This window comes from Komagataella phaffii, chromosome 4, assembly GCF_000027005.1.
Source record: "Komagataella phaffii GS115 chromosome 4, complete sequence".
Taxonomy (NCBI): domain Eukaryota; kingdom Fungi; phylum Ascomycota; class Pichiomycetes; order Pichiales; family Pichiaceae; genus Komagataella; species Komagataella phaffii.
The window spans coordinates 1273588-1289114 of record NC_012966.1 but is presented as its reverse complement, the minus strand read 5'-3'; the positions used below and the strand labels follow the sequence as shown (position 1 = coordinate 1289114).

At 40.5% G+C, this 15527-nt stretch overlaps 10 protein-coding genes across 10 annotated transcripts; 4 read left to right on the top strand and 6 right to left on the bottom strand.

Moving 5' to 3' along the window:
* Positions 1–38: 38 nt before the first annotated feature.
* On the bottom strand, positions 39–1214 carry PAS_chr4_0666 (putative protein kinase, overexpression causes sensitivity to staurosporine; the record flags this gene model as incomplete). Its single annotated transcript, XM_002494058.1, has 1 exon — positions 39–1214. One exon carries the CDS (start codon positions 1212–1214, stop codon positions 39–41), a length of 1176 nt encoding a protein of 391 aa, XP_002494103.1.
* Positions 1215–1818: 604 nt separating this feature from the next.
* PAS_chr4_0665 (Gamma-glutamyl phosphate reductase, catalyzes the second step in proline biosynthesis) lies at positions 1819–3165 on the bottom strand (the record flags this gene model as incomplete). The annotated part of the gene is made up of 1 exon (XM_002494057.1): positions 1819–3165. One exon carries the CDS (start codon positions 3163–3165, stop codon positions 1819–1821), a length of 1347 nt encoding a protein of 448 aa, XP_002494102.1.
* A 138-nt stretch (positions 3166–3303) lies between these two features.
* PAS_chr4_0664 (S-adenosylmethionine-homocysteine methyltransferase) lies at positions 3304–4269 on the bottom strand (the record flags this gene model as incomplete). Its single annotated transcript, XM_002494056.1, has 1 exon — positions 3304–4269. One exon carries the CDS (start codon positions 4267–4269, stop codon positions 3304–3306), a length of 966 nt encoding a protein of 321 aa, XP_002494101.1.
* Positions 4270–4416: 147 nt separating this feature from the next.
* PAS_chr4_0663 (Hypothetical protein) lies at positions 4417–5706 on the top strand (the record flags this gene model as incomplete). Its single annotated transcript, XM_002494055.1, has 1 exon — positions 4417–5706. The coding sequence occupies one exon, from the start codon at positions 4417–4419 to the stop codon at positions 5704–5706; it is 1290 nt and encodes a 429-aa protein (XP_002494100.1).
* A 22-nt stretch (positions 5707–5728) lies between these two features.
* PAS_chr4_0662 (Aminophospholipid translocase (flippase) that maintains membrane lipid asymmetry in post-Golgi secre) lies at positions 5729–9526 on the bottom strand (the record flags this gene model as incomplete). The annotated part of the gene is made up of 1 exon (XM_002494054.1): positions 5729–9526. The coding sequence occupies one exon, from the start codon at positions 9524–9526 to the stop codon at positions 5729–5731; it is 3798 nt and encodes a 1265-aa protein (XP_002494099.1).
* Positions 9527–10012: 486 nt separating this feature from the next.
* PAS_chr4_0661 (66S preribosome component MAK16) lies at positions 10013–10912 on the top strand (the record flags this gene model as incomplete). Its single annotated transcript, XM_002494053.1, has 1 exon — positions 10013–10912. The coding sequence occupies one exon, from the start codon at positions 10013–10015 to the stop codon at positions 10910–10912; it is 900 nt and encodes a 299-aa protein (XP_002494098.1).
* Positions 10913–11102: 190 nt separating this feature from the next.
* Positions 11103–12233, top strand: PAS_chr4_0660 (Hypothetical protein; the record flags this gene model as incomplete). Its single annotated transcript, XM_002494052.1, has 1 exon — positions 11103–12233. One exon carries the CDS (start codon positions 11103–11105, stop codon positions 12231–12233), a length of 1131 nt encoding a protein of 376 aa, XP_002494097.1.
* Positions 12224–13101, bottom strand: PAS_chr4_0659 (Subunit of the RNA polymerase II mediator complex; the record flags this gene model as incomplete). Its single annotated transcript, XM_002494051.1, has 2 exons — positions 12224–13028; positions 13091–13101. The coding sequence occupies 2 exons, from the start codon at positions 13099–13101 to the stop codon at positions 12224–12226; spliced, it is 816 nt and encodes a 271-aa protein (XP_002494096.1).
* A 154-nt stretch (positions 13102–13255) lies between these two features.
* On the top strand, positions 13256–14251 carry PAS_chr4_0658 (Hypothetical protein; the record flags this gene model as incomplete). The annotated part of the gene is made up of 1 exon (XM_002494050.1): positions 13256–14251. One exon carries the CDS (start codon positions 13256–13258, stop codon positions 14249–14251), a length of 996 nt encoding a protein of 331 aa, XP_002494095.1.
* PAS_chr4_0657 (Nuclear pore complex subunit, part of a subcomplex also containing Nup53p, Nup170p, and Pse1p) lies at positions 14238–15428 on the bottom strand (the record flags this gene model as incomplete). The annotated part of the gene is made up of 1 exon (XM_002494049.1): positions 14238–15428. One exon carries the CDS (start codon positions 15426–15428, stop codon positions 14238–14240), a length of 1191 nt encoding a protein of 396 aa, XP_002494094.1.
* Between the last annotated feature and the right edge of the window lie 99 nt (positions 15429–15527).

The window sequence follows — 15527 nt, the reverse complement described above, 5'->3', positions numbered from 1 at the left end:
GTAAGATGAAACGAATAAAATGGTATAACGGGAAGAAATCAGAAGTAGCTCTGTAATTGGTGTAGCTGGCATCTCTCCACGAGGATCATATGCAGCATCTTATAAATGTTGCTGTCTTCATTCAGCCTTGAAAGGGATTCGGGATCTAGTAACTTCCAAATAGCACCTGTTTTGGCTAGCAGCATCAGTTGTGTATTGTTATGAATTCCACTGTAAGGCTCCTTGCCTGTGGCGGCATGGAGAAGAATCAAACCTGCGGAAAACAGATCTGTATGGAAACTTGGAGGTTCAGCGTCCAACTTCAACAGCTCTGGAGCAGTGAATGTCAGGGTACCTCTTTGCTCCTTGTCAACAGGAGAACTATAATAAAATCTTGCAGAAGAAAAGTCTGCAATTGAGAAGGACTCTCCCTTCATCAAAATGTTTGATGTTTTTAAATCGCAATGGACAATTCCAGAAAGTTCCATTGAGAGTAGGCCTTGGAAAAGACAGGTTGCTAAACTCCACCATCTATCTTTTCCAATAAAGACTCCCTCCACATGCTCATCAGCGTCTAAGGAGTTTATAAAATTTTCTAAATCGGTATCCATCTTGGGTAATACTAGGGAGGGAAACTGGGTATCTTTTGGACATCTAGGATATTCTTTGGAGGATAGGTTGTACAGCCCATACGAATGCAAAAATCGGGTATCTCCATTGAGCTTTGAAAGCACCTGTGCTTCCCGTTCAATGTATCGGCATCCGTATTTATTCAAAGGTATCTTAATCACGAGTGGTTCACGTGGAAGTGGTATATTGGGAACGTTACCGGTAAGAGTGCAATCGAATATTCTTGAGTCGCCACCGGTTCCAACAAGTCTTCCTATTTTGACAGAATAGAGCCTTTCATCTATGCAAAGTGAGGACTTTGGCACTGAGCCTTGAACTCTTGCACATATGGAGGAGATTTCGTTCTCTAATTCTAATAATATTGGTTTATGAGTAAAGGTAGCAGAGTCTACGATGAATGGGGTAAGTGGCGATTGGAAACTACCACTGATGGTGGTCATATCTGGTGATTGTTGTGAGTCAAATAATATCTCATTGTCGGAGGAGGCATCATCGTCAAACGATTTAGAGATGGTATCATGGGTATCAATGCATAGGTTGGTATCACTCTTCGCTTTGCCCTGACGAGGCCTACTAGTGGAACTGATTTTCAGACCATCAAACATTCAGTAAGTGGTGCAATAAAAAATATGTCACTGTCTGACAGTTGCTGGAGTGGAATTTGTGTACCGGTTTTACTGGTGCCAATAAAGGAGAAAGTCAAGTGGGGGCCACATGGCAAGCAGGGCCACGCTTCTTTTTAATTTACTAGCGCAACTTTTCTTTTTTTTACTGTACATGATGATGCACTCAACTAGTCATTTGAAGCATTAATTACAGGTAGTCCTTTTACTGATAAGTAATGACTGATAACCACTTTCGTTTCAGGTGCATTCCTATTAGTTCTATGGTAGATGGGGGTTCTGTTAGTCATTTCATGATGGAAGAGATAACCCACGACAAGCTCCTACAGGTACAGCAAGTATTGGCATGATGATAGCTGGAGACCGCTTCGAGAACAGGTTAAGTCTGTTTGCATAAACGACTGTTTCGATGACGGGCAGAGAACGCCAAAGCTACAAGAATATGTATGTTTCCATGGTGATAAAGTAAAATATGCATAAACATGCAGCAAACTTATTAGTCTTATCTTGGCAGACACATTCGGTCGAGGAATGAGAGTAAACATGTCATAGTTGCCGCTATATACGATCTAAACATGGCATTACTTTAGTTCAACACTACTGAATTGGGGTCGATTTTCTCATGCTTGAAAACCCGAACCCCTCCGGCACCAGCGTAATCGCCAGCAATGTGGCCATCTCCACGCATTTGGTAGTAGTAGCAAACTAATCCCTCTAGTCCCACAGGTCCACGAGAATGAATTTTGTTGGTGGAGATACCAACTTCAGCACCAAATCCATAACGGAAACCATCAGCAAATCTGGTAGAACAATTCCAGTAAACTCCTGAGGAGTCGATACCTTGTAGGAATCTATCGGCATTTTCTTTGTTCTCGGTTATGATACAGTCCGTATGTTTTGAAGAATGCTCATTTATGTGGAGAATAGCCTCTTGAACATTCTTAACGGCCTTGACGGCAAGGTCAAAGGACAGGAACTCTCTGGAAAAGTCGTCTTCCGTTGCTGCAACAGTCTTTTCGTTAGCAGAAATCTCTTGAGGTAACAATTTAAGCAGTTCAGGATCGATGTGGAGAGTGATACCAGCTTCTATCAAACTTTTCAATAGAGGAACAACCTTATCGTCTAAGTTCGACTTTACTAAAGTCTCGTCGATGAGGCATTTCTCCACAGCATTACAACCAGCTGGATAGTTGGTCTTAGAGTCGATAAGAATCTTGGTAGCTTTATCAAGTTGGGCAAACTCATCCACGTAGATAGAGCAAATTCCATCAGCATGTCCCAAGACAGGAATCTTGGTATTGTCCTTGATGTTACGAACTAATGCGTTGGAGCCTCTGGGAATCACCAGATCGATGTACTTGTCCTGACTCAACAAGTCACTGACATCGCTTCTGGTGGAAATAAGTTGAATGGAGTTCTCTGGTACTTTCGTCTCTTTAGTCAGAGTCTCATTGATTACGTCAGACAATGCCTTGAAAGTGTTGAAACTCTCCTTACCACCTTTCAGAATGGCAGCATTACCAGATTTGATTGCCAAAGCAGTGATATTGGCAATAACTTCTGGACGACTTTCGAATATGATCAACAACACTCCAACAGGGCAAGTTAATCGATACAAATTCAGTCCGTCATCAATCTTTGTGGCTAAAGTGATCTTGTTTAAAGGGTCTTCCAGTTGGGCAACATCCAACACACCCTGGCACATGGAATCAAACTTGTCGTTCTTGGATAAATCCAATCTTTTAATCAACGAGTCACTTAGATTATTCTTCTTTGCTGTCTCCATGTCCACCAAGTTGGCCTCCAAGATTCGATCCTTGTTCAGTTTCAAGGCACGCTCAACCTTTACCAAGGCATCAGACCTCTCATTGTCAGTCAAAGTTTTCAACACTGTGGATGCCAAATGGGCATTCTTAGCAATAACGTCAGCCATTTTATATAAATAGGGTAGAAAGAGGTAGATGAAAATAATTCGAGTGCGTCATTTCGTCATACCCTATTCATGCTATTCATGAGATGTCAGGTCGAGAAAAAAAAATTACTGAGATGTTAAATGTCGGATGTCATATCTTCATCCACTTCTGCTACTGTTGTCGACTATATCTCTAAGTTGACGAATAAAGTGGGGATTGGTCCGACAACATCCTCCAATGATCTTTACATTCAGTTGCAGCCAATTGACTACGATGTCAGTTATTTTTTGGTCGCATTCACCAGGGAGCCATTTTTTTTCAGTTTTGTCATATCTCTCCCCAGAATTGGGGTAAACGATCAATGGAAGGTTTGTATGTTTAGAGAATAGCTCCACTGCCCCGTTAGCAGTGCTGATGCTGCAGCAGTTTGTACCTATGGCATACATTCTGGATACATCAAGTTTGGACAATCTGTCGGATACTTCCGGTATGGAGGTGCCATCTGCGATTACAGATTGATTGCTCTCCTCCCTGCAATTAAACGACATGTAATATCCTTTATCAACATTCAAACTGGTCGCTAACGCATTGAAGAGGACAACCAAAGTCTCTGCTTCCAAAATATTAGGGATAGTTTCAAATCCTATCAAATCCACATCTGGATTTGTGAGCAGACTTTGTAATCGAACTCTATGAAATTCTTCCAACTCTGACTTGCTAATAGCTCCATACTCTCCAGTGTACTCCTCTCCTCCCGATAAATAGGCACCATAGGAACCTATTGAACCAACGATTTTGGCTTTATTTTCTCCCTCATTCTGGTCAACAGCATCTTTAGCCAGCTTCACAGCCCTGTCGTACACATCAGGATCGTCAATCCCTAAATCTTTCAGTCCCTGGTCGCTCAATTGATAAGTACATGTTAATATCAACTCAGCTCCTGCTTGAATATAGCTGCTATGGATTTGAGTAATAGTCTCTGGAGAATAGAAAAGAGCTTTTCCTGACCACAATCGACTCTTGATATCAATACCCAGCTTTTCCAACTCTGTTCCTAAAGCTCCGTCTAGGACTCTGCACCGTTTTTGTTTGAGCCAGCTGTCCATCTTTGTAATTGGTGTCATAAATGTGGGGAGAAAGAAGAGCTTTGATAAGACATCGCATGCTTACTTAATTAAGACGTATCATCCCATTCCCTCCTCCGTCGCGCGGAGATCAACCGAACCTTATCCTTGAACCTGACCCTGGTCATACTTAGCACAGAGCATTGAATGACGTCAATAAATACCGAAGAGTCTTCTTCGGTAGATATAGTACATCTTTATGACACCATTTCGAACCATCTCACAAACTCCGACATCGAATTGGCGGGTTATCCCAATATCGAGAAACATAGTGTACTGTGGACCTTAACACTGACGAAGCTGTGCTCCACGATAGAGTTCATACAGGAACAGCAATCTCAGGATAAGAATCTCAACAATGAAGCAGAATACCATATACTACAATTAATGCAGAACTTAAAGCCGTACACGAAAAGTTTAAACCTAGAGTTGGTCTTGCAGCCAATTCCTGACTTGGGAGACGAACTACAAACTAATTTCAACTACATCATCAGAATAGTCACCAAACTGATCAAACAAAGGCAATATGAGTCTGCAGCAAGCTCTTTACTGGATTTATTGCTGAGGAAGTTATCCTGGAATTCCAAGTTAGATTATCTAACTATCAAAACTATGGATTCCCTATGCTACGTGAAACAGTACGATCAAGTGGTTCACCTTTGTGAAAAGTACAAGCTCACAGATTTTACAGAAATCTCCTCCAATTATTTGAAGCAGGAACTTATTACAAACTGGTACTATAAAATTTGTGTTGCTCATATGAACTTACACAAGTTTCAACTTGCCAATTCTTATCTTAGGACATTGGTATCCTTAGCCATTCCGATTGAGTCTAATTTATTGAAAAACAGAATCAGAACTCTCGTTATTGTCAACTCATTGATATTAAGCCCCAACAAACCTTTAAAGTACTCATTTTTCAAAAAATTCAAAGTTCACTTTAAGCAGCTCAATACTTTGAGTTCTATCATGACAGCGTATCGAAATCTGGATGTGCAAAGATTGATCCTGACATTGAGCAAAAAAAATTTAATACTGAGACTCAACCCACAATTGAAATTTGAGATATATTTTCTTCTTATTGAGAAGCTAAGGTTAGTCAAATTGTTGACCAGCTTGAAACTTCTTGTAAGAATTCAAATAGACACTTTGAAGGCTACCTTCGATGACCTAATTTCCTTTGATATAGATGGCACAAATCTTGAGATTGCACCTTTTGCTGAGTTTATTGATTCAGCAATCCAAAGAGATCTCCTGGAGGGCTGGAAGCTACAAGATGATTACCTGGTAAGAGTTCCAAAGTTCTCTTCGTCGATAGAAAAATCCCACCAGCTTCAAAACGAGCTGCAAGATCTCAACTTTAAATTGCTGGATAACACTAGAAGACTGTCTGAACTATACAAATATACAGAAGAAAGGTATTTAAATAACGAATAATGAATGACTGGTTCCAAAAGAATCACCACAACACTCCATTTATATCTCTCTTTTTTGTAGTGTCGTAGAGGCGAACCAGTTTATCTTGGCCCTCATCGGCCTGGGAAAAGGCAAATCCCCTTTGTTTTCTCATACGGTGAACTTGACGGACTTTTCGGATCGCTTTTTGGAAGTGTGTAACTCTAGGTTTGTGGTCCTGTATGTTGTACTTTTGAATCTCCTGAACGAAATGATATGTTTCCGGATGGTACATTCGTCTGTAGTACTTCCATAAAATATCCCTTAAAAGACACATGATTGGAACCACCAAAGTCATAGCCCAGAATGTTAAAGAACCATAAACCGAAGGAATTATTCCTCTGTATTCTTGGGAAACGTTGATGAGAGGACCAACAGTAGCATGGAAGGGGAAGAATAGCAACCAAAAACCAAATGAACCCGGAATAGCCAACAAAGTAAACTTAGTCCAGAGATTAGTCACTAATGCAGCCTTTCCGAGTGCTGTCAGTGTACAAGATGTGAAAACAGCTGTACCGAAGGTCCAATGATCAGCAACCTGACCACCACTCAGTACATTTCCATATCTGTATATGAAAATGGAGCATAGGTATATGACAGCTGAATGGTAAAACCCATTTATAACCCACCCCCAAAAAATAGTCACGTTGAAGAAAGTGCCCTTTTGGCAAACACGGTATAACCGTGGATATCTATCCAAGTAACGAGCACTCACAAATTGATCAAATATTCCTATAACAATTGGCGGAGCCACAGTGTAAAAAACATTGTACAAAGTTAATGTCCAAGACTCCACAACAGTTTGGCCACTGTAGGCATTTGAGAAAGCGTACCAAAACTGGATCATGTACAATGCAATATTTTTGTAGAACGAGTAAAGAATTGCCTCACTGATCCTTTGATAAGACCAAGCCCCATGTACGATGAGCAATTTTTTCAAAAACTTAAACTGACTGATAGAGAAATCAGCACTTCTCGCAGCTTGCATACCCTCCATACCACTGATACCAATACCAACATGGGCAGCTTGAATCATGCTGACATCATTTGCACCATCACCAATTGCTAATAGAAGAGCCTTCTTTCTTCGTTTAACCATCTTTACCACCAGGGCCTTTTGAAGTGGAGAAACACGGCAACAAATAACAGCCCTACACATTACTCCGATTTCAAGGAAATAGTCCTCAAGATCTGGATCCAGGGCGTAACCTAATGATTTACCATCGATAACCAATGCCAGGGATCTCATGTCTTCAGCAGAAACTTGATTTTCATGCAACGCTGTCAACTTGCTCAGCATATTATCCCTCGTCTCTTCCTTCGAATCCTCATTTATCACCAAGAGATTCATATCTTCAGAAAGTAAACGACAACTCATACCAATATTAATAGCAGTTTCCTGTCGATCACCAGTTAATATCCAAATCTTGATACCTGCCTCCTGCAAAGAGGAAATTGTATCTGGAACGCCATCTTGCAGTTTGTCTTCAATTGCTGTAGCTCCCAACAGGAATAAATCTTTTTCAATTAACTCCGCTGCATCATCCATTTTTTGTTGACGATCTACCAACGTTGTGGAGGCCTTATCATGGATTGGTTTCCACTCCAAATATTCTTCTTCAGAAATCACTCTTGTCGCTATGCACAATGTCCGCAACCCCTCTGCAGCAAAGTCTTCCAAATGCCTGGTAGTAGCCTCCACAAAGTGATTTCCACTAGGTGATAACCTTTCGAAAATAACGGTATCTGCCCCTTTCGAATACAATCTGATGCGGCCATCGGGACACTTGAAAATACCAGACATTCTCTTTCTGGTGGAGTTGAATTCTAAAACATCCAGTAGTTCGTAGGTATATTTCCTTCCAAGATGGGTATTCTCGAAGACGACTGAGTTCGGTTTTCTCACTGTGAACCTATATCCAACATCTGCCGCACCTTGAACCAAGGCTCCTTCGTCTGGCGATGCGGCCTGGTATTTGATAGTACCATCATCTTGAACCTCTGGGATTACTGTGTGACATGTAGCTAACAAAGTAAAGAACTCATTAATAATGTTTCCCAGTTCGTCTGAATTTAAATCCTGATACATTTCCTCAAAGTTGTGAAAACCAATTTCAATACCATCATCACCAACAATAGCCCTCCTATCTTCTGGGATATCTTTGATATAACAACGACCTGCAATTGAACTTGCTTTATACTCCATAATGTTTCTTGTGAGAGTACCTGTTTTATCAGAGAATATGTACTCAATCTGGCCAAGTTCCTCAACTAAAGAAGATGTTCGGCACACAGTAGGGGTGTCCTTTTCTTCATCATAAATATCTAAGTCTGAAGCAATCATAAAAGCTTGATAATATTTTATTAATTCAACACTGACGAACAACGAAATGGGCACCAGATTAGAGAAGAGAATCCAAAAGGTTAGAATGTTTTTGAAAAATAAGCCCACTTTGTTTGTATTCTCAAGATCCAAATAGCCTAGTTCATTCCCGTCCAGTTGCAACTTGATGATGTTTCCAAGTGAAGAAATTAGAGATAAAGTGATTAGAATTCCAAATAGGGCCAAAATTTGAAGATTAATAATTCGTTCAACATTTGTCCTCTTGATCGGCGCAGCTGTGGCATTTCTCATCAGTTTTGTTTCATGGCCAGTAAAAACCACCAATCCAACAACCCAGTTAGTGTTTTTCAAATTAGCACCTCTCAAAAGCATTTGGTCGGGAGAAAGGGCAACTTCTTGATTATCAAAGGTAATAGTTCCTTCATATGTATACAGACTTGAATTAGGATTCTCTGAAAGTACTTTCCCCTGTAAATTGCAAAGCTGCCGAGGACTTGTTAAATGAGAAGTTTGAGATTTACCTTGCTTGATCTTTAAATTGGTTTCTCCGTCCAGATTGGCAGTTTCAATGTAGCACAGAGCCTCAGGCTCTGAAGAACTCAATAAAAGTAAATCGGCTGGAAAAGGCTCGCCGTTTGATACTTTGACAATTTCTCCCACCTTCAAATTGAGCCAACTCTTGGGGACAAAATTTTGAGCTTTAGAGTCAAGTACCATTGTTTTTGAGGAATTGAGCTCCTTATCGGCGCTATTTCTTTTCAGATCTTCCATAATCTCTTTGATTGCTGACACAGTAAGAACGACTAGAAGAGTACCGATTGTTGTATAACGATTCGTTGGAGTAACTCCTGGAATTTGTTGGATGATGGAAGTAAATAAAAAGAACAAGTTTGCATACTTGGAAAACTGTTCAAATAGGAACTTTGGAACAAAGGTCGCTAGATTATATTTTGTTGTGGAAATGTGGTTGTCCATGTATCTAAAATGACTGTTTGTAACGGGGTCATTTAGATGGATGATCCTTGGGCTGGAATTATCTCGTACCTTACTATAAGGTTTCCCTAAAAGTTTACTCCAGTACATCTTGATATCAAACTTGGACTCATTTGGAGAGTTGAAATCAGGAAGATCTCTTCTGTTATCTGCCACTCTTTCGTTCAAAATGTCATTGTCATCATCGAACACCTGGTTAGAGTCTGCAAATGGGTTCCCATTACTATTCAACGGAGCTGAGGATGTGTCTATCCGACTTTGCAGATCCACCAACTCTACGTCCGGATAGATGTACTGGTCCTCTATGGATGGGTCCTTGAAAGGATTAGAGTTCTGTCCGGCTGTAGCTCCGTTTGAACTCGCTTGATGTTGATTACTAGAAGCAGGTATATCGTCAGCTAGAAGGTCAATGTCATCGATGTCACTTTCCTGCTCAAAAGAGAAATTGTTATTCTTTCGACTCATTGAAGCGGTGATGAGTCGTTGTACCTTAATTGTGCGGATTCAATGGCACAGTTGAGAGAGTTTACACGACTATAACAGGCACTTGGCACTTTCTCACAATAGGTTACTCTACGGTATCCTTAGAACGAGGCGCGCGACGGAAACCAAAAATTATCCGGTGTTCGGGTGTACCCTAAATGTGCCAGCATTCCGAGAGAACATGGTACGAAGGCATATCGTCAAACGAACTTGGTCAAACGACAATTGTAGGACTCTGTTCAATTGACTGGAGCAGGCTGGTGTGGAATATCTCAGGTATATTTGCTAGTTTACTCGCGGAGTATTTATCGTTTCTTCACTACATGGGAGCTCATCAAAAGTATGTAGGTTCGGAGACTTTCCAAGATAAAAAAATTTTAGTGAGAAAAAAAAAACTAAAATAAAGCTGTTTGAATTTCTTTACCTACCATTAAGCTTACACAGAACCCATAAATTGACTACGTAGAAATGTCTGATGAGGTTATTTGGGATGTCATAAACAACCAGTTTTGTTCGTTCAAAGTCAAGACGAAACAGGACCAAAACTTTTGTCGAAACGAATACAATGTGGAAGGTCTCTGTTCCAGAAAAGCATGTCCTTTGGCTAATGCTCAATATGCCACCGTCAAGAATATAGATGGGAAGATGTATCTGTACATGAAGACAGTCGAAAGAGCACATTTGCCTTCTAAAACCTGGGAACGAGTCAAGTTGAGCAAGAATTACAAGAAAGCACTAAAGCAAATTGGTGAACATTTGATTTACTGGGACAAATACATAATTGACAAGTGCAAGCAAAGACTGACACGTTTGACACAGGTTGTCATTACCCAAAGAAGAATAGCCATGGAGGATGATGAGAGACAGTATGTCAGTGTGAAGAAGAAGGTGAAGAGAAGAGAACTGGTCAGAGAGAGAAAAGCTCTGATTGCTGCCAAATTGGAGAGGGCTATCGAGTCTGAATTATTGGATAGACTGAAGTCCGGAGCATATGGTGATAGACCCCTCAACGTTGATGAAGACGTTTGGCGTAAGGTTCTTGGAATTGTTGGTGATGCCAACGGCGATCAATTGCAAGAGGATGAAGATGAAGACTCTGATGTCGGTCAAGTTGAATACGTTGAAGACGAGGATGAAGACGAAATGGTTGACTTGGAAGACTTAGAAAAATGGTTGGGAGATGCTTCAGACAGGGAGTCCGACAATGTTTCTGATGAGTCTGACGATGAGGAGCTCTCTGGTGAAGATTCTGATGATAAGCATTCCGGGAAGAGAGCCAAAGGTAAAACCGCAAATAATAAAAGAAGAAGAACTCATGTCGAGGTTGAAATTGAAGAGGAGCCCTTACAAACAAATATTGCCATTTAGCGTGCAATTCTTTCGGTTCATAGTTATTTATTTCATAGAAACATACTGTTTAACGACTTCTGTCTGGTATCCTCTTTTGGAAGGAATTCATGCATGGCTCACGTCAGATCGTCTCTGGAGCCCCATCGCGATTACCCAATCTGCTTGTTTTCATTTCAATTAGATCTATCTCCTCTGAAACCGTGCCCAAATGCTGGGTATTTTCAGTTGGGGCGGAACAGAGAGCTCACAAGAACAGAAACACATCAGGAATGCTATTCATAATATACCCAACTACTTGGAGGGAGAAAACGAAGATCCAATTGACCTCCAGGTAAAATCGCTTACTTATGTATTCAAGAGGCTCAAGGCAGATCGATGGGGTCCTTTTCTGCAGGCCGACGAGTCAAACGGTTACGGATATTCAATGAAAGTAGACAATACCTTGAGCTCTGGGAATTACGGTAATGATAAACTGGATGTCATCTATAATATCAAGAGGTTCGAAGAAAAGCTATTCACAGACGAGCATCGGATACTGATAGACTTTCCAAAGAATAAGATGCGAAGCTTATTGATTCTTTCTGACAATACAGATTCGTCTATTATTCCCTCATTGGGAAAAGAGAACTTTCAATTCCATGTGTTGAAGCCTAATGGTTCGGATGAAGAATACTATAGTGTTCTCATTGAAAAATCCAACATTTATGAGGAACACCAGGTCTCATATAGAACCAAAAGTTCTATTCTAGGATCAGCAATTAGGTACTTGGATGGGATGAAACCTCGGGATGAGTTTACCAAGGATGATCGTGCTTGGATAATAAGGCAATATGTGAACAAATTAGCCATTCATGTGCAGACTCAAAGAATCTACCGTGAATCTAAACGACAGGCCAGTCCTTCAAAATCCAGGCCTGTTTCCAGGCCTACATCCCCAACTAAAGACAGAGTTCTACCAATTCCCATCACCCAATCTCGCGTTCCTGACCCTAAGTCACTACTCAGGGATCAAACTCAGTCACCCCAAGAAAGACCACTATCACCCCAAAAGGAGAGACCGCTATCCCCCCAGAAGCAAAGACCACTATCACCTAAGAAGGATCGACCTTTCTCAACCTTCAAGGACATACCAAAATCTCCAGCAAAAGAAAATGCGCAGCTGGTTATCCCTTCTCCCTTGTCGAAAACATCAAGTGTTCGACAATCTACTGCAAACTCTGATATCTCCAACTCCTCTCAAGAAGACGATATTTATGAACAGAGTGCACTAGCTGTCAGAATTCGATTGGACAAGGAAAGAAAATTCATCAAATCCTTTAAGTTTGCCAATCAAAACTGAAGAGCATCTGAATACTGTTGGCATAGGTCACTATAATGATCCAACTTACTATCACTCAATACATTAAAGCACAATTTCCCCTGGGGAAAATCACACACCTCAATGAGTCTTTTGATCTTATTGATTTTCACACTGAATTCATAAATCAGCCTTTGTTTGTCATCCATTTTGGCAATTTTTTCCTTTTCCTCATTGTCCTGATCGCCTTCTAGACTATCCAAAGATTCTATCTCGATAAGAAATCCCTTAAAAACCCCATGCAAAAAGCAGTTTGTAGTCCTCACACGGAACACTTCATGTTTCGACTCTGTAATATTACCCAATGACACGACATATGAATTTCCTCCCTCTCCCTTGATTGTCTGCTTGAGATTCCATAAACTTTGTAACTTTGTCGAAATGAAGACGTTCCAAGGATCACTTGTAGCATCGGTAGCTGCTCCACATTCGAATTGATTTCTTAGCCTATCGTTTTCTACGGAGTCCACTTCTGTAGTGTCTTCAAGGTCATAATTAGTTGCTTTTTCCTCATTTTTCAGCTGAGTAGTTGTCACTAGCGCTTTGGTATTATTGATGATTGAAATGGCTTTTCCTGGCAGATAGGACAATTGCAAAGTATAAAGATATCTGCTTGGAACTTGAGAGGAAGCCACGGAGGTTGGTTTGGAGTATTTGTTGTTCAAGAATATTTTGAGTTGAAAGGACCACTTTCCTTCTATCGTTGGTAACTCATTGGAGATGAGATCATGAAACGCCGTGATAGTAGAAGGGGTGGCATTGTTGACAAAGAGCACTCTAAAAGGTTAGTAGAAACACTTCTCCAAAAACATCTACCTTTTTCGCAAGGCTATACGTACGCAGTGACCATTACGCCTCTAACTTTGAGTGCTAGCTGTAAGTAGTACGTTCGTACCCTACTTTGCCTGCGCGTTTCCTTGACATCCTGGTCCAAGTCTTGATTATGTAATGAAAACAAGTTTATCACTTTCCTATCCAATATTTCCCTCCATCCACTCACCGGTATGGCACTTCAATCCCAGCATGGTCTCATTAGGAAGGGAAATAGATATATCAGAAAGGTGTCTCTTTGGTCGAAGATTAAGAATTATCCTATAGACCAATGGATCAATTTGAACGAGAATATCAATATAGTTGATTGGGATCAACTGTCTGAAACAACAGCTTTGCGGCTGGGAGTTGCCCTCAACGTACTCTTTTGGTTGCTGAGTTTGGTAAGAAACAGTCTACGAAGTTCTTCCATTTATAATGAAGACCATTTCTTCAAAAGCAATTTCAGAGAGTTGGAGAGAAAGAAGTTGAAAGAGTATGGCAAGCTGGCACCTTCCTCAAGTTCAGAGTGGTCATGGGCAAAGTACACCTGCGAAAGTGTAGCTACTTTCCTGTTCTTATCATTATTTATTTTTTCAATCGTCAATGCTATACGAGTGCTGACAACCACAAAGACTTATAAGTTCATCTATCATGAGAAATTGAAGTACGAAAAATTGTTTCAAAAGCAGAATCAAGTAGCCAAGAAGCTACCTCCTTTGATTCAACGTTTATTCAGAATCAAGCTAAACGATCCCTGGGTTCTACACTATTGGAATCCAAATAGGTTTTTTCTACGTTTGATGGTATTATTTTCCCCTGTTCACACCTCAATTATAATATTAAACGGAGTTACGTTGAACGTAATGCTTACGGTTGCCATAATGACGTTTTTCCTGTACACATTAACTACAAAGTTTGAAGATAGAGTAGATCAAAAGGAACTAATCCTGAAAGAGGTAGCCTATGAGTACGATGCAAAATTTGTCATTCCCAATACCACCAGAGATTATAAAGAGGTAGCCATCGATTCTACAGACAAATTCAACTCAAATTCAGTTGAAGTTTTCCCAAAAGCCCAAAAAACAAAAGTATTCCTAATTCATGACTCAAGGGGGAACCTCACCGATATAGATTCTCCTAGTAAGTTACCTTCCTCGTGGTTGAAGTCAGCATTTAAACCACGCTAAATCCGAATAAAGATTGTGATACTTTACCCAATAAACCAACACTTTGCTGTGCTTCTTTCTGTTTTTTCAGCTCTTCCTCTTTGGCCGTGCTTTTGAATAGTTGGGTTCCATCTTTGATCTTAAACGATTGAGATGCATGACTTAGAGGCTTGAATCCGTTGTTCTCCAAACCGTCACTTCCCTCGCTGGCTAAGGGTTTACTGGGAGATCCGAAAGAAATGTTTCCCAAAGTGTCTCCAATATCATCACTATCACTAATTTTAGCATTGAGTAGAGTCTCCAATGCAGATTTTGTATAAGGGATTACGCCTACCATATGATCGTCTACAATAACACCATTTTCCTTCAATGCACGAATTGCTGATGATGGGTTGTCGTAAGTAATCTTGACCCACTGTTTACCAACAAAAATAGGATACACTGATCTTGAGGTTGAGGAACTCTTGCTCTTCCTTTTCAACGGCGTAGAGCTTCCTATAGTTGAAAACCCACTAATTCCTGTGCCGATATGGAAATCTTCTAGAATCTCACCAAACTTGGAAAATCTTTGTATCAGGCTCTCAAAGCTAGAATCGTTGTACCCAAACAACAACACTGCCGACTCTCCATTCGTTATAGGTTCCAAATTTTCCCTTTTAAAATTTGAAGGTATATCTCTAGAAAATGTTTCCTTGAAAGGAGCTTTATTATTACTGTGTGCAGTTGTGGAAGACCCAAATCTTGGCTTTGGGTTGAAAATATTACTGAATGCCCTGGGGTCGTTGATGATCTCATCATTTGTTTTAAACAGATGCTTCTCAGGCTCCAAATGATCAACATTATCGTCGTCATCACTTCCGAAATCGTAGATTGATTTTCTCGGAGGAAGATCACTCAACCCTTCATCTAAGAATCCCGACGCACCTAGTTCCTTGTTTGAACCAGGGATCGACTTTTGGTTGGATTTCTGTTCACCAAAACTAGTGTAGTTATACCCGTTAACAGCACTCTTGTTATTGGACGACGAGCTAGAATTGGAGTTGTCGTTCCTTTTTACAGAATCTATGTTGAAACCTCTGTTTGACCTTTTCACCAAGTGGGACGGGATTACCCTTTTAGGAACATTGTTTAGCCACAACGTTTTATCTTCCGATTCTGGAAGAGAAAATCTACTCAAGCGTTTGTCTTCACTGGTCATCTGAATAGCAGACTTGTTGGCGGCGAGTTGGAGGAAGAGTAAATATGATTATGTGAGAGAGAGTACGAAAAAGGTTGAATATTATTGTTGTAAGTTTAT